Source organism: Gallus gallus, chromosome 11, assembly GCF_016699485.2.
Source record: "Gallus gallus isolate bGalGal1 chromosome 11, bGalGal1.mat.broiler.GRCg7b, whole genome shotgun sequence".
Classification (NCBI taxonomy): domain Eukaryota; kingdom Metazoa; phylum Chordata; class Aves; order Galliformes; family Phasianidae; genus Gallus; species Gallus gallus.
The window spans coordinates 2,023,600-2,048,455 of NC_052542.1; the positions used below are offsets into that span (position 1 = coordinate 2,023,600).

Genomic DNA, 24,856 nt, shown 5'->3' on the forward strand with positions numbered 1-24,856 from the left:
AACCTCCTGTTCCACGAACAGCAGCGGCCTAAATGGAAGGACTGCTGAGTCAGCTCCTGCTTTGGGCCTCACAATGTGCTCTGTATTTTCCAGCAGTTTATAATCTACCAGGGAAAGCTGCAGTAGCAGGGAGGGGTGAACGTAAGAGCTTTAAAGGCATCTGGAAAGAAATGTGTGAAACTGAAGCTTCCATTTAATTTAAGAAAAAAATGAAGAAGATATCACAAAGTAATAGTGGGCGAGCTATGACTGCAAGGACTACCAGCACTAGCAGCTGCATGTAGAGATGCACTCTGATGACACAAAGGCTCAGCTCTAAGCCACAAATGATGCTGTCCCCAAAGTCTCCACAGATGCAATACATCTGTGCACAAAGTAGCTTTGGGAGCAGCAGATACTGCAAGTCACCCAATGCCCAAAGTGCCCAGCTAACCAGACCCTTGTCACCAGCAGCTCCCAAGGGCACGCTTGTAGGGGGAACCTCTCGACGTGACTTACTGAGGTAGCACTGAGACACAGAAAACATCCTACTGCCAGCTCTACATCTTCAAGCGGGGCTTCAAAATATGTGCTTTGAACCCCAGAACCTGTGTGTCCCAGCAGATGCTGCTCAGCAAACCCGGTTGCAGGAGAGTGTGTTGGACCCAGCACAGCAAGGCTTGGAACCAGCAAGGATTTGGAAGTGGCACACTCAGTCTGCACAAAGTCATGCCTTTACTCATAAGCCCTCCAAAAAGCAGCAGGTATGCACAAGCCACATCATGGATCCTGTGTCGGAGAAGGGGCAACAAACCCCAAGATTAACTCTGCCTGTGGCTCCGAGTCCTAAAATAATTGAGAGATGAGAATAATGCCGAAAGCTACTTTGAAATTTCCAGCCCTTATCATGCCTTCTGGATGCCTCTTGGACTTGATCAGCTGACAAAGCAAACTAAGCAGCCATCTCCAAGGAGAGGTGTTGGCCATTACGACAACCTACCACATCCAACTCACTATGCCCAAGCATTTCCAAGGAATGGGGTCTTCACCTTTTCCTCTACAGCAATTAATCCATAGGCGCCTGGATTTCTGGGCAGCTGCTTTCTTTTCAGTTACATCACAAATCAAAGTAAATAAAAAACTCTCTGCCAGGGCCTCTTCCCAAGACTCATTCCTTTCTGTATCTTCCCATTCCCATTCTCAGCCCTGCAAGTCCACAGCCTGCACACCCAAGAGGACCTCGTCCGTTATTCCTGCATCTGAAGTGTGTTAGCACTTCACAAAGCCCTTTCTTTTACTTCACACAGTGCTGGGATCCCCATGGCATTCAGCACAATCTCTGAGCTAATGCTTTGAGGCTTCCCACACTCACAGCCACAGCCCTGCTATACTGATATCGATATTTAACATCAACAGGCCCCTTTCCTTCCAACACAAGCTGTGCTTTCGGCTTTATCACCAACAGTAAAAAAAAAAACATATGTATGTAATCCAGGCTCAAGGTACACACATAGAAATGGATAGGCTGATGCACCAGCCAGGTGGTAGACATCCACCCTGACATTTATCTATCTCCACGTATGAGGAAGAAAGATCGATCACTCACAGCTATGTGTCTCTGGAGTTTGCCCTTGATCAAGATGGGAAGCATCACAAATCAGCCATCATGCATCCTCAGAGACAGGCAGACCTGGAGAGTGCTGGAGAGCAAGAAAGACAGCAGCATGCTGCTGATTAAACAGCTCCAAACACAACCATGTCCAGGTGACATGCCCATGAGAGCAGAGCAGAAGCAATTTGCTGGCTTCTGGGTAAGTCCTGGTGTATTCTTATCTGGTTCAAACAATTTGCTCAATAATCAGTTAGTTCATCTCCAAGAAAGAGAAGGGTTCTTTATTTCTTGATGTCTCCACTTCCAGACTGGTCAAAGCCCTCTCCCAGAGCGAAGCTCACTGGTTTGGCACAGAGGTGACCAGGCAGAAACGTGCCATGCAGAACTCAGGAGCACCTCTGGCCTTCACCCCTAGAAGAATTCTTAGCACTTGGCTAAAGGAGCTCTGCAGGCTGCCATGTTGGGTTTGTCCAAATAGGAAGCTCTAGATCAGGCTCTTATCTGGGGAATCTGATCTGCCAGAGGTGCTGGGCACAGCAGCCTGCAGGTGCCCTCACTTCTGCCTTTAACATCCAAGCTGCACATATTAACCAAACCTCAGCGACACTACGCAAAGGCACCTCCAGAGGGTGTCCCCCACAAATGGGGCGCTCAGTCCCAAGGATTTTTGCCTATTTGACTAACCATCAGCATACACCAACAACCCACCGTTTTGGCTCAAATTGCCCAAGAAAATGATGCACTAATTGCACGGGCACTTTCAAACCTTCACGTCCACTTGGGTTTGTCGGGTGGCTGTACCCCATGGCAGTCCCAGCTGGCACAGCCTAGGGTTTATCCATCAGCCATCAGCACTCCAAGACATCACAGGCAGCACGGAACTGGGAGGAAAGGCACAGCAACTCAATACAACCACACAGTTTGCTTTGAGAATCCTACCCAGAGCATTACTTGGGAGTTCCCAGGGCCGTCCTGGGATTCTTTTGTTAGAAGTTTGATACAGAAAGCAGAGGCTCCCTAGTTGTGTGGCTGCTGTCCAGCTGCCCCCCCTGCAGCTTAGCGCACGGCAGACAAAGCAGCAGCTCTGGCATTGAGATGCACGTGTGGAGGTAACGTGCCAACTTTTGCCTGGGTTTCCAGCCCCAGGATGCCACACTCCAGGTTTATCACAACCCAGGGCAGAGCTGATACGGATTCACATTCTGAGTCCTGCCAATACGATCTCAGTGCCTCCTAAAGGAACAGCACGGCCAGAAATCCCATGGCCAAGGACAACACTCGTGCACGTTTACAAGTGTCAGACCTGACCCTCACTGAAGATGACTTTAGCAGCCAAGGACATGGCGGCAAGCCCAGCACAATGCCAGCACTGCAGCCCATGGAGCAAGGAGGTATCAAAGCTCTCCAAAGGCCCCACTGCCCCGGGACACTGTGCAAGGCCAGGAAAGTGCTCCTTGTGACTGCAGTGCTATCTGCTTCCCACCCGGCTCGCCTGCTGCTACAGGAAGGAGACAGGAAACTTTTTTTTTCCCCAAGAGAAATCTGTAATAAAGAAAGTTGAGGAGAGTCAGCATCCCTCAACAGCTATGACAAACAACCTCTTGTTAATATCTACCATCACTTTTCCTCCTGAAGGCTTTGGAGAAAAGCTAGGTGGAAAACCCCTACTCATTTGGCTGCCCTGCAACGAAAGCACTGACCAGTGGAAAGGTGCTAAGTATCCTGTTTGTGCCACATACTTCAAAGGTTTGGGTGTTTAAAAAAAAAGAAAAAAAAATAATGCTTGTTAAATACATTGGACATGAAACCATAAAGCAAGGAAGGAGACAGCTATTTCATACAAGCTCCGGAGTCACCCCAAAGCACACGACCTATTTTGTACTGATCTGTTTGCAGAGGCCATGTAATCCCCAAGTAGTGGTTTTGTTTCCAAAACAAATGCTACACACTCTTCTTTGAGTTGAGAAAGTAGGAAAAAACCTTCCCCCAACGCAAAGAGCCCAGCACTGCTGGCGAGGCACTCCAGTACACGCATGCGAGCAGGAAAAGAAGCAGAGAGCCCTTCCAGCTTTCCAGAGGGTTATTGCTAACAGCAGGGAGGGAGAAGGGATTTTACACATTAGGAAAAATGTCATGATGGTGCCGTGCTTAAAGTAAACGCTGCACCAGAGGCCCTGGGCTGCACTGTCTGTCTCACACTTCTCTACTGCAAAGTGTGGTTACAGGGCAGGATGAAGGCTCTGGCAGCAGGATCAGCACTGCAGGGGCCTTGGCAGCATGGAGCAGTGTGCCAGGTGCCGCACAAACAAGTTTCCTCCTCTGGGAATTGGCACGCCCCTGTCACACGGCTGTACCTCCAACGCTTCACTTCAGATAGCACAGGTCCAAGGGGTAGATCCACACCAAAGTGCCTGAACCTTTCTGAGATCTAAGCAAAGAACAGGATTAAGAGTCTAAATACCTTTTTGGGCTCTAGCCTAAGCAACTTGCTGTGCATCACGCAGAGGGCATGGCAAAGCAAAGGACATCCCCACGTATCCATCTCCAGAGGGTTGGAGATACTGCATACACCAGCTGCATTTCCAGGCTTCCTGCAAGGAGAAATCTACAGGTCCCAGATGAGGAGAGAGGCATGCTACGTACCAGCCATCCTGGAAGGAAACAACATGAGCACACCAGAAAACTACTCTTTCAGTGCTCTCCCAGGAAAGTCTAATAATCTCATCTTTCATGTGCTTACGCCACTGCTTTCTGCAAAGGCCTTGCTGTGCACTGGCAGGCAGCTCCCCGGGAGCCAGGAAGGTCAGCATGCCTCCAGCAGGGGAAGGGGCAGGGGGAGAGGAGCACTGGGCTGGGTTCCCACCAGCTTTGCATTATGAAAGCCAGGAGCTGCAGTCAGCCAGCCCGTGTGCGTTTTGCTTTAACCCCCTCTGTGCTGCTGAATGAGCATTTGCACCCACACAGACATGTGTACACTACAGGTCACAAGTATAACAGGAGAGCACCTCAAGGACAGCCTTCGCTCCCTTTTCTGTGCTTTGCAGCTATCAGAAAGGCGCAATTTACCTCTAGGTTTGCACTCGTGGGTACTCCAACCTGGCCTGCTGCTTCCTGCTGCTTAATGAAAAAAAACAGTGCTGCAGTCCAACGCTGCACATGCCCAGGACTTGTTACTTCAAGAAATACCATCATTGTTCTCAGCACCATCAGCTCAGCCATGAACAGACGTCTGCATTGTCCCCTGGCTGCCTGGAGGCTGACAGCAACGGCACTGGAGAGCAGATCCCAGAAGGATATCAGAGCTGCTGCACGAGAGCAGGTCAGACAGTCCTTTATCTACCTTTGCTGATAACCAGCAGTAGATGCAATGACAACACTGAGAAAAGAGGGCACAAAGGTGTCTTTCTCTGGGATTCCTAGAAAATAGAGCAGTTGCCAACAGAAATGTTAAATAATCCAGCTCCCTGCCACAGAGGGTACCAGTGCACCATGCACACTTCCATGTGCACTGCAGAGCGATGGCTGCGGTGCCACTGCCAGAAGTGCTGTTATCTGCCCAGGCAGAGGGTCCTTTGGAACAGGGCAGTCCCCAGAGCCCTGCTAGCTCTGAAGAGCGTGATGTCGAGGGCAGTGGCCCAACACATCAAGAAGGCTTTGAACCTGAGCATGGGGAAATGAAACACTGCATGGCTTGGCAGAGCGGATTAGTGCACTCTGGAGAGCTCAAGACATTCTGGAGCTCATTCAAGGTGCCCTTTCTGCTCAATCTGCAGGGCAGATCCTCGAGGCTCTGGGTTCTGGATGGGAAAAAGAAACGGGAGGGAAAGAACTGAGGGTTCCTCACCTCCACACCAGGGCAGCAAGAGGTGAGGCAGAACCCAGCCTTGCTGAGCACCCTCACAGAAAGAACCGGGTAGAGAACAGCCCCAGGGCCGGGGCACACACTTGCTCCGGGTCTTCTCTGCAAACAAAAGAGCAGTTGCAGAGTGATGCCAGTGGGGGAGGTTATCACTGCCCTCAAGAGCTCAGCTTCATGCCAACAACCCCTTTAAGAAAAGAAAGGAGAAAGCCAGCATTTTAGTCAGTAACTTTCCCATTTAACCCTAATTGCTTGATTTCACTTCTCAATAGCCAGCCTGGGCTTGCCTGATTTCTAAGCCCAGTCTTCCTGTGCAAGGCTGACAGCCTAGCAAGCAGATCAAAGATTTGGCAAACAAGCATGCTGGAAAATATTGCTATGCTGATTTTCCAAGAATGAAGCCACCAGTACGTGAGAAGCCTGGGGCAATTGCAATGAAAGCAGGGAGCATCACCAAGGCTGTCACTCTGGCCTCACTGTGCTGGTTCATATTTACGGAGAATGATCCAGCTGATTTTTTTTCTTGACGTGAGAAAAAAATGAGGAAGGCAAGTGTGGGAAAGCAAGGCAATGTAACACAAGCATCTGGTATGGGGGAGATGCTCAAGGGACACAGCACAGCTCAGTTAATATGCAGGGAGGCACTGTAAAAACAAAATAAGGCAGGAGTGGAAACAATCTTCTCAACAGACACCCTCAAGCCATGGCACAGCTGGGAACTGGAGCTCTTTGCAGTTCCAGGCTGTAACCCTAAAACAAGGCTTCCTCTCTCACCTCTCCTTCCAGCTAACACAGGAAGATGCAGGGGTTTCTCTCTGCCACCTTGCTAGGGGTCTGGAATACAAATACAGCTGGCTTCAGTTCCCATTAGAAGTTAATTTCCTCAATCATTTTCAGAGAGAGAGAAGGAGAAATGCTCGTGATCTAAAAGATGAAAGCAAATGAAAATAAGCCTCATAAAACCTGCAGTGCCCTAGGGGAAAACTGCCCTGCAACTTTCATTGGGGAATTATCAAAGGCCCTGGGCTGGTGGGGGGTTGTTTGTATTTTATAAGACAGATGCTTTAGAGAGTATAAGTCCTCAAATAGCTGAGATTCCATTCTGCTGAACCTCCAGCAAGACTAGAAAAAGAAACAGCTGATCCCAGTTAGTCCAGCCCAGGATTCAGCTTAGCCACATCAAGACAGGGCTGAAGCATGGCACAGAGCCGTGCAGGCACCGCTGGACGTTTCCAACACAATGCCCTTGCCCCAGGCAAAGGCAGCTGCACACGTGCTAGCAGGGCTGCAGGACAGCATGAGTGGAGCGAGAGATCTCATTCATTGCTACTGTAAAACAGAGGCTGGGGTGAAGGCATTGAGTCATTGTGCCTGAGAACAAGAACGGATGGCTCCTGGGAAACTATTTCAAAAGAAGGACGTGCAGTGCACACATTGCTTCCAGGCTGGGACATGAGGCACAACACTTCCCACGTGAGATCCCAGAGGGTAAGGGGGTTTGGCATGTGTTGCATACAAGTGAGCAGCAATCAGCATCTTCTTGTGACGGCTGAAGACCCTTCTCTCCTGTACCGACCCTGTCCTGGACCGACCCAGCCGTCTCGCTCCAAATGACATATTTCCCTTTCCCTGCCAATCCCAGTGGGGTAATTCACCTCAGCCCACTTCACAAACAAACCAAGGTGTTCCAAAAAAAGGCACCCAGCCTTGTCACCGCATTGACTCAAAGGGTGGGTAAGCACAAAGCAGCAAACAGACGCTAACGAGGAACAATGAAAACAAAAATAAAAGCAACAAAAAATTTAAGACCTGGAGAGGAATTACTCAGTGGAGCAGCTACTGTCACATTTCATGTCTCACAACCAAAGTGTATGAATAGGAAATAAGTAAAACTAGCTGTAGGGCACATGAATATTGCCCAGGGCTGGTTCCTCTTCCTGTGCACACAGCAATATGCCCTGCACGCTCACATCAGCCCTTTGGCCCTGGTGCAAGTGGCTGGGACTTCTCCATCCAGGGGAACAGCACTCTCTGGAGCACAGTCAGGGAAGTACAGGAGAAAGCTGACAGCTCTTGAAATACCTAGCAAGCACACAGATATTCAATTGCTTACGTGACTATTAAAAAAATCCCACCTCCAGCTATGCAGACGGTCTTGACTATTTGCTTTATTTGCATCTTCATTCTGCCCATACATGCTAAACGCACACGTTTTAGCTGAATAACCGCATGCAGTTGGTACTGAGCTGGAAATAGAATGTAAATTCCTGCTGTCTGAAAAAAGAAAAGGCCTGAGGGGCTGCTGTGAAATGAAGCTGCTCCCTGGAGGCATGTGAGTGCTGCTGCACGGCTCAGGATCATCCGAGGCTCACAGACCCGAGGTGTCCGTCTCATCAGCACCCACTCACAATGCCAAGGAACGTGTGTTAGTCATAAAAGCAAAGGGATCCAATTAGCTCCAGCCAGGCCGTGCAGAAAGAGCACCTTTTGCAAGAAGAGCTTTGCATACAAAGAAAACCACTGGAAGCAACTAGGCTCAGGGGGAAGTTCAGCTTCTAAATGGCATTAGCAAGTCAGGATGCTGAACACACGCTCAAGGTCCTCCAAGGACAGCATAAAGAGCTTGCCCTCCATATCCTCCCACCTCAACTGCCACCATTTCTCCTCTGCACGCTGAAGGTGGAAGAGAAGCCACGCACAGATGTCTTTCTGCTGAAACCCCTCCAGTCCACCAGTAGCACACTGCAGAGCAATGATTTACATCATTTAGTGGTCAGTCTACATGAGTTGCTCTATTGCAGACTAGCAGAGAGAAGCACCCATGGTAAACAGGCTGGAGTGGATCATGCTCTCTGCGCTCACAGCAGGCGTTTGTCTCTGAGGCTGAGCTCTCCTGCAGCTCTTCCTCCTGCCAGGTCCTGCACTAAGGTCCAAACCCTCACAGACCAACCTCAGCCTGGGATCAGTGTGCACCGTGCCTACCAACCCTGCTCACTTCAAAGGTGGATTTCACCCTGCATTTCTGCCAGCCTGCAAGGCAAGGAAAGGCCTGGGAGGTCACGCAGCCACCGCTGTAATTTCAGGCAGGATCAAACAGAAAAGCAACAGCTGGGCTGAGTGAGCACGTCCACGTTTAATTACAAATGGTTTTGGTTAATAAGCGAACACAAGAACAAAGCAAGTGTGAAACCTCCCTTTTTTTGCCATGGCTCCTGTTCAGGCTGTGTAGAAATAGCTGCCTTGAGGGGGATCTCAAATAAAATCCACCAGCTACATTTTTTCTTTCATCTTGCACATTTTCATAACTGCTGCACTCTGTGCGATACCACCGTGCTCTGACAAGTGGCAAGGACTGCACAGAGGGACATGAGCCTCTATATCACAGAACAGAACCATTCACTTTGGAAGGGACCCTTAAAGGCCATCTGGTCCAACTCCCCTGCGATGAACAGGGACACCCACAGCTCCATCAGGTGCTCAGAGCCCCGTCCGGCCAGACTTTGGGCGTCTCCAAGGACAAGACATCCAGAGGGCAACCCTCATGACTTCTAGCATACACCTCCGACAGTATCACTAGCAGGCTTATGCAACCTAACAGTACTACAGAAACACCACTGGAACAAAGCAGTAGCCCCAGGACACCCTACCAAAGCGATACCAGCTGCTGATGTACCACTGCCAGCTGTGCATATGACGTCCCAGGAGCTGGGTGCCATGGGAGGACACGATGGGAATCATGAAGAATCATCAAGAGGCTGAGAAACCACCACAGCCCTGGGAACTGAGGGCTGCTGACCTTCCTAGCACAGCCTGCTGAGAGAACCGGGTGGGCTGTTTTGTACTCCTGGCTTTAATTACAGCCAAGTGTTTAACTTACTCCCCTCCAACCACCCCCGTGTCCCTTACAAGCACAACTCCAGCTTTTTATAGCACATCCGGTATGGACATTAAACGCATTCAGGAAATGCTCTTTCAGCCCCAAACATCCCTTCCCCTGGACCAGTAAGCTGCAGGGGTTTGCAGTGCAGAGATGCAGGACCGGATGTTTGGTTTTGTGACTGCTGCTTTCCTGGATTACTTCTATCTGTTTAGAGAAAGGAAATTAAATAAATACAGGGTAGGCTGGCTGCATCCAGAAATAATGCAGGCTGCTTGCAAGGTAAAGAAAGAAAAGCCAAATGGAAAGGCCACTCCAAGCTGCTCATACACCTGGCACACAGACTTATTTACTTTTGTTATTCAATTATAGCAGATATAAAGCTCCCAGAGGCTCACTGAACAATGGGTGTCCAGAGGCACATCTAGGATCCCAAATTACGTGCATTTCAGTGCCTTCTAGCAATACTGACCCCAACTAGATGCCTATTTCAACGTGCAAGTGAGAAACGCACACAAAACTTAGCCAAAGTAGCCAAAGGGCACCAGCAAAGAGCCATCAGGCCACACTAGGCTCCATCTTTCCCCCCCAGCAACGCACCAGCATGTCACCAGAGCTCTTGTGATTCTTTGCTCCAGAGCTCAGAACTCAGGGCTTGGATAATAACAAGAGTGCTGGTTAGTTCCTCAAACTGAGCAAAATAGCAAAGCCGTGTCTCCGCACAACATGCAGGGAACTCTGCAGCAAGCTGTGAAAGGGACAGCACAGTTGCTGCACTGAAGGAAGGCAAGATGCACAAGCCCTGGATAAGCCACAACACCTCACATTTGGAGCAAGCAACAGTCACTGCAACATCACATGCTGGCAAGCTGAATGATGACCTAATTAAGCCTCATAACACTCTCCTAGTGAACTGCAGAGCCAGCCTGTACTCAGAGCAGTAGGGATTTTGCTGGGGGTGAGAGATGGGCTGGAAGAGACAGGAGGGCCAGCAGCCTGCAGGACAATTAGCTGCCACCTGAACCACCTCTGTGGTCAGCCGAGATGAAGCAAGAGTACCAACCCAACCCAAAGGTTTTCCAGCACAAAACTCGCTACAAAACACTGACGTTAAAACTGGTGAGCCCTGCAGGGACAAACTGTTGTGTGGCATGAACAACAGCAACTATGCTCATTTACTTGTTCATTCATCTCAGGGAACAGCAGCTGTTAAATCACACATGCTGCATACTGTGCTCTCACTACCCTGATCCAACCACAAGCTATGCAGCACTTAGCTGGAAACACGTGTGACAACCCAGCTGCAGCCACTGAATCCCATCCTATCCCAGGAAAAGGCAGCCTTAACTCATGCTGGAGAATTGCTCCACAGCAGATGGGAAGGAGAATGTATTTACTTGACAGGTCCTGTTTCTGCGTGACCAAGTTGTACCCAGCTAATGCCTTCCAAATATAAATGCAAATGACTAACAGTAAAATTCACTGTTGAAAGAGAAGCATCTCCTGTGTTCCCCAGAAATGAGTGATCTCCCAAGCTCATTGAGAACTGCAGTTACGTCAGTTGCCCAGGGGACCCAACCCCCTCATGTCTTTGACAGCATTATGATAACCTCTGAATTATGTGCTAGAGCTTGAACAAGAAGTGTCAAATCTGCACTGAAATGGTATTAGAGAACATCAGAGAGGCTGAAACATGTCTCATAAAATTGCTCCCCTAAAGTTTATAAGTCATAGCCCAGCCCATCATGGGTTCTTATGGGTGAGGGAAGCACCTTCCAAAGGAACTGTGGGCAGTTTCAGGCATGTTCCTGAGTTACCTCCAGTTTCATCACGTCACTCAGGATGACCAAAACAATATTTCCTTACCAGGATGAATGATTTATGAGGATTGAGAAATTCAAGTGTTCTCCTGTGCGGTGAGTCACTGGGACTACAGCTTGCTCCCCCCACTTCCGTCCCCACAGAATATCACACATTCCCAGCCTGGTTTTGCTCCCACCAAAAATCTTGCAGAAAACACACCCACCAGCTTATATATCACAGGGTAAAGCCTGCTACATCAACATGAGCATCATCTCTCTCTTGACAACAGTCCATGCAGGGCAGAGAAATCACAGACTCACCCAGAGACAGTTGGGAGGGAACCTGGAGCTGATGACTGCCATTTCTCTTGCTGCTTCAGAAAAGATTTCGCTTCTTTTGAGCTTGAGTCCACTTCTTTAGTCACTCTGTTGGAGAGAAAAGAGACAAACCAGAGGGTAAGAAGACAAAAAAAACCCAAAGATCCAGCAGTGAAACACAGAAAGCAGGTACAAGAGCTGGTCTGCTGGGCTCACCACTGCACAAAGACCACCTCTATCAGCTGCGCACCAAAGAACTTGCATCTTTGATTTCACTGCAATTACTCTCTGTATTCACAGAAGAAAAAAGGAAAGGAGTAGCTAATTAGAGCTGGGGGAGGAGGGGGATTTTTTCCAAATGAACAGGAATGCTTATTCATTCAAACAGGTCACTCAAAGCCACAGGGCACTGCTCGGGTCACCAAGGGGCACTCCAGCCTAATTGGGCTCCCGATGTCCTCGGCTGCTGGGCAGCTGCAGTGCTACACACTGCACGGGCCTGGCCACGTCTGCAGCCCAGGCCGAGCAGGGAGCCTGGTGTGGGGCACACAGCTCCAGTGAGGCAGGGTGGCTGAGATGCACTCTCATTTTCCAGTTAATTTTTGTTTGGGCCCCGAGGGCATGATATATCGAACGTCAAAAAAGTTATAAATCAATACAGCATCTACTGTAGTGAATGAATTACAAATACAAGAAAGAATCTCTGGAAAACCACTCAATAATTAATTGCTAGAAACCCCATCCACTTTATCCCCTCATTTGCAACGACCTGCCTCCAGCAACATGCTTTTCATGCTTTCAGCAGCTCTTAATGAGGTTGCCCATCTAACAATTTTGCTCCCTTCAAAAGGAAATCCGTAAGCTTTTCCTGGGCCCTGGGGCTCTATCTGCAGAGAGCACAGACCCAAACGAGGCAGCCTGACTTGCAGCTTGACCAGTCCTTTGATGAAAGTCTCCTTGGTCGCAGGATCTGCCCTGTTAAAACTCAGGCTGAATGCTGCTTGCTTCCTAACCCTGTAAGCCAACAGCTCCTGCAGAGCGAGCCAGGCACCAGCTTGCAGCTGGGACAGCAGCACATGAGCAGCCTTTGGTGCCTCCCTCGTAGGGCTGGCTGCAGGATTCCTGCCGGACCTGGAGAAACCCATGCACACGCAGAGCCAGCTGGACTGCCGCTCCAAAGCCTGGCAGTGAGGGAAGCACAGTGCAGTTATTTGTTAAGCCTGGAGGCACCAGTGCCCTCAAATCCCCCTCATACAGAACCACTGCGCACGCATGCACTGCTGACAATGAATCAGTGTCTGGCATGGAAGGGAAACTGTCCTTCTAGCAAATACAGTGGAAAAGGCAAATTCAGAAATAATCAATTCTTGTGCTAAACACCTCCTGCTCAGCCCTGTGCTGCCAGTGCAAAACATGTTAACCCCATCTGCCCCCCCTTTCAAACAGGTAGTAGTCGTGTGAATAGAGGCAAATCCTAAGTTGTGAGTACTCGGAAGCATTTGCTGATCAGGCTGGAAAGGAGTGGGTGGAGAAAGCAGTTCAGGAAGAAAGAAAAGCCTTGCTACAGCATCATGGCAACCTCAGACATCCCAAACACACCACCCACTCACAGCCCTCTAATAGTAGTTGCACCACGCAGTGATCACGCTCCAAAGGTTACCCTATGTATGTGAATTTCCTTCAGCAGAATCAACTGTGTCTCCAGGCAGCAATTAGCTGGAATTCCCCAGAGCACCCCTCCAAGGCCAAGATGAGTACAATCCCACAGCCTATTTGTACATGACAATCACCACGGGCCAGCCTGGCTGCTCCTCAAGACACCATGAGGAACATCGGGCAGCACCAGGGCATGAGGCCTTCAATCATCAAGGGTCACAGAATCATTAAGGTTGGAAAAGATCATCTAGACCAACCCCAGCCCACCCCCACCATGCCCACTGCCCACGTTCTTCAGTGACACATCCCCACAGCTCTGGGTGTCCCCAAGGGACAGTGACTCCCCCACTCCCTGAGCAGCTGTGCCACTGCATCACTGCTCTTTCAGCGAATAAATTGTTCCTAATATCCAACCTTTGAGCTTCTGGGCCTTGAATAGTGCTGGCTGGGAAAAGCAGATGACCTTAACAAAATACACCATGTCCCATTTTGCACTAGAAGGTGACAGCCTAGCTCCTTAGAGGGCTGCATGTTCAACTTCCACAAACCCAAGAGAAATCTGCAATTAAACAGCAATTAAATTGAGGTCTGCATGATGGAAAGCAGCTCTGTAAAGCCTGCAGCACAGCAGGATTCTGAGCATAGGGCCCCTGGTCTTAATATCACGATGCCTCCTGCTGCTCCAACCCAAAGCTGACCGATTTCCCTCCTAGTGGCTGAGGCAGAGCACAAAGCTGAGTATGAGAAACATCTCCACAGGTTTGCCAGCCTGCAGCCTGGCACACTGTAGTGCCAGGTAGTGAAGTAGCCAATCAAAAAAAACCACAAAAACAAACAAGGTTTGGAGAGGAGAAGCTTGTACACCTATACCTGCTGAATCCTCTCAGCATCATGCACAGGAGGGCTCTGGCACAGTGACAACAGTGGCAAAGAAATCACTCTGCTACCTGGAGCAGAAGGGATGCCTTGTGCTTTGATACTTGCCTCCTCCACCACCTCAGGGTACCAGCAGCAATGGCTGGGCGCAGAACAAAATACTCTGTTTGCATTTTCCCCCCACTCTGGCCTGTCAGCAGCTGCCCAGAGTGTGTTTTTGAAATTGTTCATCATAGCAATGGAGCTGCAAAGCTGTGGGCAACCTGTTCCAGCAGGACTGCCCAGCTGGGGACAGAGGAATGTGTCAGGAATGTAATTAAAAATGACCTTTGTAGGCGATGCCATCACAAGACCCCTGATTGCCTCATAAAACAAAACAACAGCAGCTCCAAGGCAGGCTGTCGCTGGGCTAGTGCCAGCAGCACTCCTGTACCACTCCATATGAATGACAAAAGCAGGAATATTAAAGGGCTTTACAACATATTAACTCAGGTTTTGCACATTTCATCCTTCCTCAGATCTCAGGCCAGGGAGGGGAAAAAAATCCTCTGGTCTACATTATTATGGGAGACAATAACTCCCCATGTAGAAACCAAAACATTTCTTGCTCTTGGTGGGTAGAAGTGAGAGTCATTAATGCAGCTGGAAGAAATCACAGTCATTACTAAGGAAAATTACAAGACCTTTCACTTGTAAATACTTGATAAATAACTATTTGCCTGAATGTTTACTGGGATACTATTCACACATTGCAATCCAGGGACAAACATGAAGATAAGTGTATTGTCAGCAGCTAGCGTCTTGCCCACTGGCAGACCCTGGAATTTGCACACAAAACCACTCACTCTCATCACATCTCCATAAAGACTTCATTACTCTGCTATGCTGTTAAATAGCATAATAAAACTTCCAAAACATAAAGAGTTATTAATTTTTTGGACTCTGCTGGAATCCGGTAGCACAGAGACTTCTACTGGACAAAGTACCGTGCAACTAGAACAGAAAGGTCTTCTCCCAATTAGTTATAATCAAATCAAGCTAGAAACGAGATGGCTGAGCACCTCTAATATTTACAGGTGTCATATTTAGGACCTCTAGGTGATAGCCTCCTGGGTAACCACAACCTTGTGCAACACAAGGGCCCAAATCCCTCCAACTTAACTCCAAGTGTCTCAACACAACTGCATTCTTCTAACCAAAACACCTGGCGAGCATCAGGTGAGAAAGCACCTGCTGCTATTTGGGCATGTGGGGGCTGGGAGGACAGCTAAGATCCCCCAATTGCAGCAGCATGAACGTGCCATCTCCCTGACCTCCTTAATGAGTAGGTCTGGAAAATGCCAGCTCTTCATCACTCGCACTCAGGGCACTCAGTCCTTCACTTGGGAAGCCTGTTCCAGTTTAGACCTGACACAATTACAGCACCTTCCACAATACCTTAACACTATTAGCTCTGGGAAATCACAGACAGAGAAAGGGGGAAAATGAGGCTAATTATCCTTTTTTTCAATATTCCCCATCCGTGTCTAGCCTCATTAAGTTGCCTTCTGGAAGGATCACTTGAAGAGCAAGCAATATTTTATCTACAAGGCATTGTTTAAAAAAAAAAAAAAAAAAACCACAAAACAACCAAAAAAACGAAGCCTTTCTGAGCCAGGAAGGACATTCTCCTTAAATCCACTTGGATGTGGTTCTGGGGGGAAACTCGTGCTTGAATAGCCCTCCTCCATCAGATGCAGCTGGATGATGTGGGCATGCACATGTCCAGCATCTCCCAGGAGAGCAGAGTCGGCATGGAACTCCAGGCCACATCCAGCTGCATACCAGGTAAGAATTTATTGTATGCTGAATTATCTGCTGAAAGCGAACAGAGGTAAAATGAACAGGTCCACATTGCTCACTCACATTTTCTAATTTAAAGGAAAACGTTGGCCCTCCCTATCAGAAGAAGAAACAAAATCCTCTAAACCTTGCTCTTAAATCAGACAGGAGAAGCTATTTGACACTGTAAAGCCTTTGACACTGTCCTCCACAACATCCTCATGGAGAAGCTGGCTGCCCACGGTTTGGATGGGCGTGTGCTGTGCTGGGTGAAACACTGGCTGGATGGCTGGGCCCAAAGAGTTGTGGTCAGTGGAGTTATATCCAGTTGGTGTCCAGTCACAAGTGGTGTCCCCCAGGGCTCAGTATTGGGGCCACTTCTATTTAACAACTTTATTAACGATCTTGACGAGGGGATTGAGTGCACCCTCATTAAGTCACCAAGTTGGGAGGGAGTGTTGACCTGCCTGAGGGGAGAAAGGCACTACAGAGGGACCTGGACAGACTGGATTGATGGGCCAAGGTTAACTGTATGAGCTTCAACAGAGCAGAGTGTCAGGTCCTGCATTCTGGTCACAACAACCCCAGGCAACCCTACAGGCTTGAGAAGGAGTGGCTGGAAAGCTGCCTGATGGAAAGGGACCTTGGTGTACTGATGGACAGTGGGCTGAATATGAGCCAGCAGTGTGCCCAGGTGGGCAAGGAGGCCAATGGCATCCTGGCTTGGATCAGGAACGGCATGGTGAGCAGGACGAGGGAAGTCATCCTGTCCCTGTACTCCGTACTGGTGAGGCCTCACCTTGAGTACTGCGTTCAGTTTTGGGCACCTCAATACAGAAAGGACATGGAACTGCTGGAGCAGGTCCAAAGAAGGGCAACAAGGCTTGTGAAGGGCTTGGAGAATATGCCCTACAAGGAGAGACTGAAGGAACTGGGGCTGTTTCGTTTGGGGAAAAGGAGGCTGAGGGGAGACCTTATTGCTCTCTTCCAATAGTAAGAGAAAGGTGCTTACAGCAAGAGCAGGGTTGGTCTCTTCTCACCGGTGACAGGACAAGGGGAAATGGCCTCAAGTTGCATCAGGGTGAGTTTAGTTTGGATATCAGGAAACATTTCTTTACAGAAAGGGTTGTTAAGCACTGGAATGGGCTCCCCACGGAGGTGGCTGAGTCACCATCCCTGGATGTGTTTAACAACTGTCTGGATGTGGTGCTCAGGGACATGATTTAGCAGAGGGTTGTTACTTAGGGTAGTTTGGTTAGGTTGTGGTTGGACTCGATGATCTTTGAGGTCTTTTCCAACCTGAGTAGTTCTGTGATTGATTCTACTCCCTGGGAGATGGAGCCTGATCCCTGGGGCAATAAAGACAAGACCAAGCTGGAGAAACTGATAATTTTGCAGGCTGCTTATCTGCATGGAAGCTGCTGGCTGGTTTTTAACAAGACACAAATCTGATGGGAGCTCTCCCCAGTCGGGCAATGGCCAAGCTGCCTGCCCGGTGCTGTTCCTGGCAGCAGGTGTGCATTGCTACTGCAGCAGTGAACCCAGGCTGCACCTCAAACCAATTCATCTGAAAGTAAGCAGAGGTGAAAGGTGCTTTAGCAGAAATAATGCTGAAGTGCTTATTGAAATCCTTGAAGGGAAGGACTGATTCTCCATCAGCTCCTGTGTGACAGGGACCTGCTGACAGATGGGAAGGAAACACAAGGGCAGTGCTGCTGCTGCAAATGCTAACCAAGCTTTTGGGCTTTGAGCCTCCACTTGCTACCTCTCCAAATCCAAAGGGAAGCAGCGCTCCAGCTACTGAGCTCCCACTGAGACCTGCAAAAGGTACAGCACAGTGAACGGGGCTCTATGAGCACATTCAGGGCACAGGTCTTCAGCTCTCTGCTTCACCCACTCTACTTTTAAGCATCCACAAGCACTAGGTCTCTGCTCACTGCCTCCAAATATTTTATTTGCATCTCCCAAAAGGGCTACCTGCAAATTACAGAGCACATCTCTAAGCTGAGCAATCCAGGTGAACGGACGGATGCTGCTGCTCTGTGTGCAGCGTGACAGTCCTCTGACCTCGGCACCACGAGCTGCAAGTACACCGAAAGCAAAGCAGATTCCTGCAACCCCTCAACTCCTGCAAAGCAGCACAACACCCCTGTTGCGGTCTCCTTTCTTGCCCAAGGGAGGAATATGGTACGTCCCACGAGTCAGGGTTCAAAATTCACTTACAGTCGCAAACACTGGACACAAAGGCCACAGGATCACAGCAGGAGCCAACACACAATGCAAAGCAGGAGCATCCCTATGGGGAAAAGGCTAAGCTTGACTCCGTTTGTAATGTGTTAATGAGACGGCGAGGCAGAGAACAGCTTTGTGTTCCCTTCAGGCTAACAGAGAAACCTTTCTGGTTCAGAATCTCTGTGTTACGAGAGAAAAAACAACCATCTGGCGAGCTGTGCTTTCCATTAGGGGAAACCCCCAGGCCCGTGGGCTGCAAAGCGGGCTCTGCCAGCATCTCAGCAGACATCAAAGCCCCTACTGAGCCTGGAGCTGTCAGGAACGAGACAGCAGTGTGGAAGCAAGGGAAACACAGCAAGCAGCAAGGCACTGGGACTGGATCCAAGGCCCTGTGCAAAGGCACCAACAGAGGGACCACAGAGTCCCTCACTGCCCAACAGCAGAAGAGCAGCTGTGCAACCTGAACAGGTCACTGAGCACCTTTTGTTCCCAGATTTTTAAAAGCCAGGAAATAGCTTCAAAGCCAGAAATAATGTCTCCTCCATTACACACTGGAGAAGGGAGGGATTTGTTTCTTAAGCTTCTCACCCACTAAGTATTTCCACACTAACTACACACACCACAGGAAGAAAACCCTTGAAGGAACCCGCAGACGGGAGAAGACGGAGTCATCCAGTTCCCTGAAGTGCCCAAATACACCCAAGTTAACCCAGAGGTCAAGCCATCTTTTTATGAGATGCTTTGAGACACTTCCTAGCTTTGGAGATCTCAGCTGAGCCTTCTTTTCCATCACACTGATTTCCAGCAAAAAAATGCACAAATAAAACCAGCACACATTCTTAAGAGAATCAAACCTTTATAGAAGCAGAAGTCAAATTTCAGCTGGATGTCTGCTCAGACACTAGGATTTTCAGAAGCAAAGTATCAAAGAAGAAAGCCAGAAGTCACCACGTTCCCCAACACCAAATAACAAGTCGGACACCACTCTCTGACACTTTCCACACAAAACCCCTGTGTCCTCCCACTTCCCCAGCTAAGCAGAAGCCACATCAGCACATCCATCAATGAAAATCCTGGATTGGAGCTGCTCATTAGGCCTTACCCCTTCTCAAAGCATATAAAGCAGACTGTGATTTACTTCAGAAGCCACACTTAAAGCTCTGGATGGATTTGTCACTATGATTTCTGCAGCAAATGCCTACGTGAGTGAACCAGCATACCACCTTACTCCTGCTCACACTTAATGACCCCACCTCCAGCCCACCCTTGTGTCAATCAGCATTACACAACACGAAAATTCCCCCAGTTGTGAAGCATCAGGGGACTGATGCACACAGAGGAAAGGTTATCAAAACGTGCTCCAGAAACATTCTCATACTGAAGCATTTTTTTTTGAAAGGTAGCCTATTTTCACTTACTGGCTTCCAAAAAAAAATCAATAGCTGTTTTTGAAATTGAAAAAAGCCAATATAAACCTTGGATAGCCAAAGCAAGCTCTGATCTCTAGGAAAAACAGCCCCGTAAGGACAGGAGCAGGGAGGCTGCTGCCTGCACTCCCTTATTCCAAGATCAGCACTTTGGTGCTTGGTGGAGAAAAGCTGCCAGTCCCTTTTTAGGCTGCTGCATCTGAACAGCGCTCACACTGAAATGCCATGTAATTCTGGGTGGTTTGACTCTGCCTTCAGGTCCCTCAGCAACATCCCCAGCCTCCTCCTGCTCTGGGAAAGCATAAAGGCAAGGATTTTACACTGTGCAAGCCTCATGGAGAAAGTGGTAGGGGACTGCAAGTGGCTAAAATACATTTCTCTACAACCCTTTGGCCAAAGAGGACCAAAGACAAACTTCTATAAGCACATATCATCATCACCACTACAAACCAGAAGATCTATTAATCCTCAAACAGACAAGGTGGCTTTAGAATGGCTTTTTAAGGGGCTACTGACATTACTTATCATCCTTAATTTTCCTAATGTTTCCTTGCTACTGCCATCAGAGCCATTCTGAAAATGTCACCAAAAGACATAGAGGGGTTTCTTCCTCTGCCCCAATTAGCTCAGTTCATTTTCCTCTTTATTTAAAATTTTTTCAAAAAGCTTTCCAAATAGAGAAGCTCAGATTCTGGTAATGCCCAGGTGCCTTCTCATTCACATGTATAAGCAATACATAAGCACATATGGAACACATCACACACACATCAGCCTTGAGTTGACAAGCAGCCCACTACCTATATCAATAAAGGGAAGATGTACACCCCAACTACCAATCTTTCTCCTGATTTTAAAAGCAACCTTCTTTCACCGAGCACTGCACAAAACCCCATGAGCACAAAACAAATGACCAAGATTCACACCCAGCAAGAAGTGTGAGCATGCTGCCAACTTCATGCTATTCATCATCTGAGATTCTTGAAAAGCAGCACAAGGTAAAATCAGAGTTAATGGCATTACATGTTCTCTCAGAGCTAATTAGCCTAACACATCTGGCTGAGCCATGCTGAGACCATGGAGCAAGAACACAGATGGATAATTACACGTTTTTAAAACTGCTCTCCATGCCAGCTCTAAATCCTGAGTCTTGCAGGAGCAAATTCCCTGGACAGTTCATCCCTTTGAAATAAATTAACTTCATCACTTCCAGCAGTCTCCCCACTCCAGCTATTGGTCAGACAGCTACCTTACTCATTTTCTAAGCAAAGCAACAAAACAGAAGATGACCTCCTAGACTGCTTGGCTTCCATTCCCTTTGTTTCCCATTTGGTCTCAGTTGTCACCTGAGGACAGAGGGGACCTCACAGCTACTGAGAAGGAAATCAGAAGCTGAACAAGGATTTTGGAAAGCTAAGGTTGTTCTCACAAATCTGATTACTTTTCCTGCAGCTGTTCCCACCTTCTGTCTGAAAAGGGCCAGGGATTGAGGGTGTGAAGCTCTGGAAGGGGACAGCAGATCTGGGGTGAGAAAGAGGGGAGCAGTCCTCTGTTTCTGTCCTGACAGGCAGCATTCCTCTATTCAAAAAGCACACAGGCTAAGACTGAAAAAAAGAATAGCAGCATAAAGAAATCTCTGAATAAACAACACCCTATGACTGCAGAGAACTGAATTAAAGCTTCAGCTCTGCTGTGCACAGGTCAACACTTCTTGCCATGAAGGAATCAATCAGGCCCAAAGCACTACTCTCCTGAGCAGCTGACCATGTTCAGGTCCCAGAGGAAGTTCCATACCTCAGAAAGCCATTAAGGTTGGAAAAGACCACCAAGACCATCTACAGTCCAACCACCAACCCAGCACTACCATGCCCATTAAGCCATATCCTTCAGCGCCATGGTCTGGGCTCAAGCCTCCCCACCCCACTCCACCAGATCTGTCCCAGGATATGATGACCCCCAGGATTCCACAGGACAGCCAAAAAATAAACCGTGGACACTGCCTGCACACTTCCCACCATCAAGAGCATTCTTGTACAAAGGGGAGATGTGTTGTCAGCTGATAAAGGGCTCAATCAGCACAGGCAAGCCTCCAAAAGGCTCCAGGAAATAACCTGCCCTCCACCACACCACTCTACTTTCATTTCTACTGCTCAAAAAGTTGTGAATTCCACTACCAAAATCCACTGATCCAACTTACAGGCCAATATCAGGTCCTTAAGGTCCATCTGAATAACCTTTTTTTTTTTTTTTCCTGAATCTTTAAAGTGAGCTGAAAGCCTACAGAGCAGCACAAATTGAGGAATGAGTTTGTTTGCAGGAATACCTTAGAAGATAATCATGTGCAAGAAGTATCAGATATTAAAATCAACTTCTATACTGTGGCAGGTAAGATATCACTTAGGCCAGTATAAGACCCAGAAATTACTACAATCACTGAAGTTTATAACCACTTGGTTACTTACCAGATGGTATGTGTACATCTTTATATCTTTGTCATTTGCTTCAGTATGCAGCAGCCCCCACTGCTGTATGCCAAGTCCTTCCTGGCCCTTCCCAGATGTTTTGGTACAAGCAGTGCATGGGGGAACTCAGGTCCTCTGTGTCTCAACACAGGAGCCCCAGGGAACCAGGGGGCATCACCAACTCCAGCATGCCCCAGCTTTCACATTCCCAAGTGGGCAACACCATCCCTCCATAAGAATGCTTTGAGACGTGGATAGAAAGCTCTGTAGGAAAGCAAAGGATTTTCTCCCTCTACATCTTAAAGCTTTCAAGTACTTCAAACACACATCAGAGCCTTCTGTTCCTTTGTATATACCTCTGTGCTAAATACCTTATTAAAACCCACTTAAAAGCAGTTTATAAAAGCAAATAATATCCATGGAATTGGGTCATCATCTGCCCCTCAGGGTAGGAAAAACCCACTGTAAATGAGGTGGTTCTCATGGCTGTGAGTTCAACCTTAAAGGTGTCCCAATGAGCACTGTACCCCAGGAAACAGTAAGCTTTAATCAGGCAAACACTGAGGAATACTTTCAGAAGCAGCCTGAATTAATCAGGAAAGGGGCACTTAAGAAACCGATAAAGATTACCAAGATGAACCTGAAAAGATGAGCTTAATTCAAACCCAGCGAAATCTCAACCATCTGCTCAGCTTTCAAATATGGAAATACCTGAAGACAAACATTTACCCACTATGCAAGGTCCATTAAACAACCACCCCAGTTCTCTGGCTGTAATGCTTCTGGTTCAGGGCCGCATGGGCCGCAGTTTGGACAGAGCAGTAAGTACAATGCCTTCAGCATCCAGCAGCAGGACAGGGAGCAAGCAAGAAAGGACTGTTTGGATGTTTGCACCCTCTTATCTCAGTGTCTAGACAGCAGCAGAGAGTTCATGCTCTCACAAGGAGACAAGAAGATCTTGAAACCTCTTCCTAAATGGTTTCTATGCAGATTCAGTCCCAGCACACTGCCAGCGGCCACACATACAGCTTGCAATCCTGCCCCACAGGTGGCAAGAAGCCAGGAATTACTCACAGCACAGAAACACCTGCCAGACACCTGAGAGTGCTAAAAGAATGCCAAGATGCTCGAGAAAAAGGCGCAAGGGTTAATACAAAATCCGGTCTGCAAGTCCTCCAGTGGTCAGTAGCAACTGCCTCTGAGATGCTGGCTGGTTGCAAAGAGCAGGCTAACTACCAGCAGTCAGGGATGGGGAGGAAAGAACCAGAGAGCAGAGGTCTGGGAGCCTCTTCTGTGAGGGGTTCTTCTGGGCAATGACTGCTGGGCAAAGCTGGATCTTGAACACAGGCCCTCCACTCCTGAGTCAGCACCTCAGCCATACACCCTTGCTCTACTCAGTTGAGTTCTGCACCTTTGCAAGTCAAACGAAGGCATGCAGAAGATGTTTCAAACTAAAACCTCCTGCTGCTAATGTTCAGCAACCTGACTTTCTTCTTTCTTTTTAAGTTACTGGCTGGTTGTTACCAAGCAGCTGGGTCAGCTCCATTCACATGAACTGCCTTCTGCTGCCATCCTGGGCAGACACAAAGCTGACGACTCACAAAAGGAGTGCAGAACTGTTTTGATATCCTGAGAACAGCAGCAATTTATAAAGTAAGCTAAGGGCCAAAGTACTTAAGATTGCCAGCCTCATCATACAGCAATTACATTTTTTAACAGATAAAACCTGGCACCAGAGACAGAATTCCTTATTAATGCAATCACAAGTCCTTTAGCACTAGGAAAGTTCATAAACCAGAGGCTTCAAAGGGCCTTAAATCTCCCTTGGCAGCAAGAAATCATTTGGAACTATTTGGATGGTGAAATGCCTTTGCAAATTGCTCCCACTGCCCAGTTACAGCCGTCTGGGTGACAATCACCCACTGCTCCTTATCTACCTAGCACAAGGGGGAATGGTTTTAAACCAAGACAGGAAAGATTTAGGTTAGATAGTAGGAGGAAGTTTTTCACCCAGAGGGTGGTGACGCACTGAACAGGTTGCCCAAGGAGGCTGTGGATGCCCCATCCCTGGAGGCATTCAAGGCCAGGCTGGATGTGGCTCTGGGCAGCCTGGGCTGCTGGTTGGCGACCCTGCACGTAGCAGGGGCTTGAAAATAGATGATCATTGTGGTCCTATTCAACCCAGGCCATTCTATGATTCTATGAAAAGGGAAATTGGTTACAAAGATGAACCCTGGAAACCAGGATTAAACAGTTTTGGTTTTACAAGGCATTACTGAACCACACATTTTGTAAAATTAGAAGCCACTAAATTTAATTCTTTGTTTGGTCATAGGTAATTTGCAATACTCTGAACCTAAAGTTCAGCACTAGCAAGTGCTAAAAGCATGGACTAATTAAAACAGGCACCATCAAGTGCAACAATAATATATAGGGGAGCTGACAGCTTAAAAGGAAGGTCTTGGGCTATTCTAGTGCAACCCTGTAGCTGGAGATTTCTCTCAAGAGACTTCTAGTACTCCAATCATGCAAGAGAGATCTTTTACAACCTCTCAGAGGGGAAAATAAATTGTTCTGCAAAGTAAGATCAGGGCTAAATGATCTTCTGTTTAAGGCTTCAATGAGCAGACTGTTGAAATTTGTGCCCTGAATCTCTCAGTGCCTAAATACTGATCTAAATTCTTCTCAAGCTTTCAGAAGAGCAACACTCTAAAGCAGGCTCAAGTCATTCAGAAAGGAAAGCAACAGAGACAGCTCTTTCATTGCAACTCTTTCAGTCCAAAAACACACACAACTACCGTGTGCTGTCTTTCGTAAGCACCGACTCTCCCAGCTGCTTCCCCAGGCAAGGAAGTCAGCATTTGGTATTCAGAGCGTTTGCAGCCATTAGGGTCAAAGACGACCTCCTGCTATTCAAAAGAAAAAGCCCTCTGGCCCT

The 24,856-nt window shown here is 48.1% G+C and overlaps 1 protein-coding gene across 1 annotated transcript in view; it reads right to left on the reverse strand.

The window, feature by feature from the left end:
• Positions 1–24,856, reverse strand: part of CFDP1 (craniofacial development protein 1) — a 50,873-nt gene that overhangs the window by 21,515 nt on the left and 4,502 nt on the right. Inside the window, exon 5 of the mRNA NM_001001189.2 lies at positions 11,451–11,555. Coding sequence (NP_001001189.2) covers positions 11,451–11,555 — 105 coding nt within the window. The remainder of the gene's footprint in view (positions 1–11,450; positions 11,556–24,856) is intronic.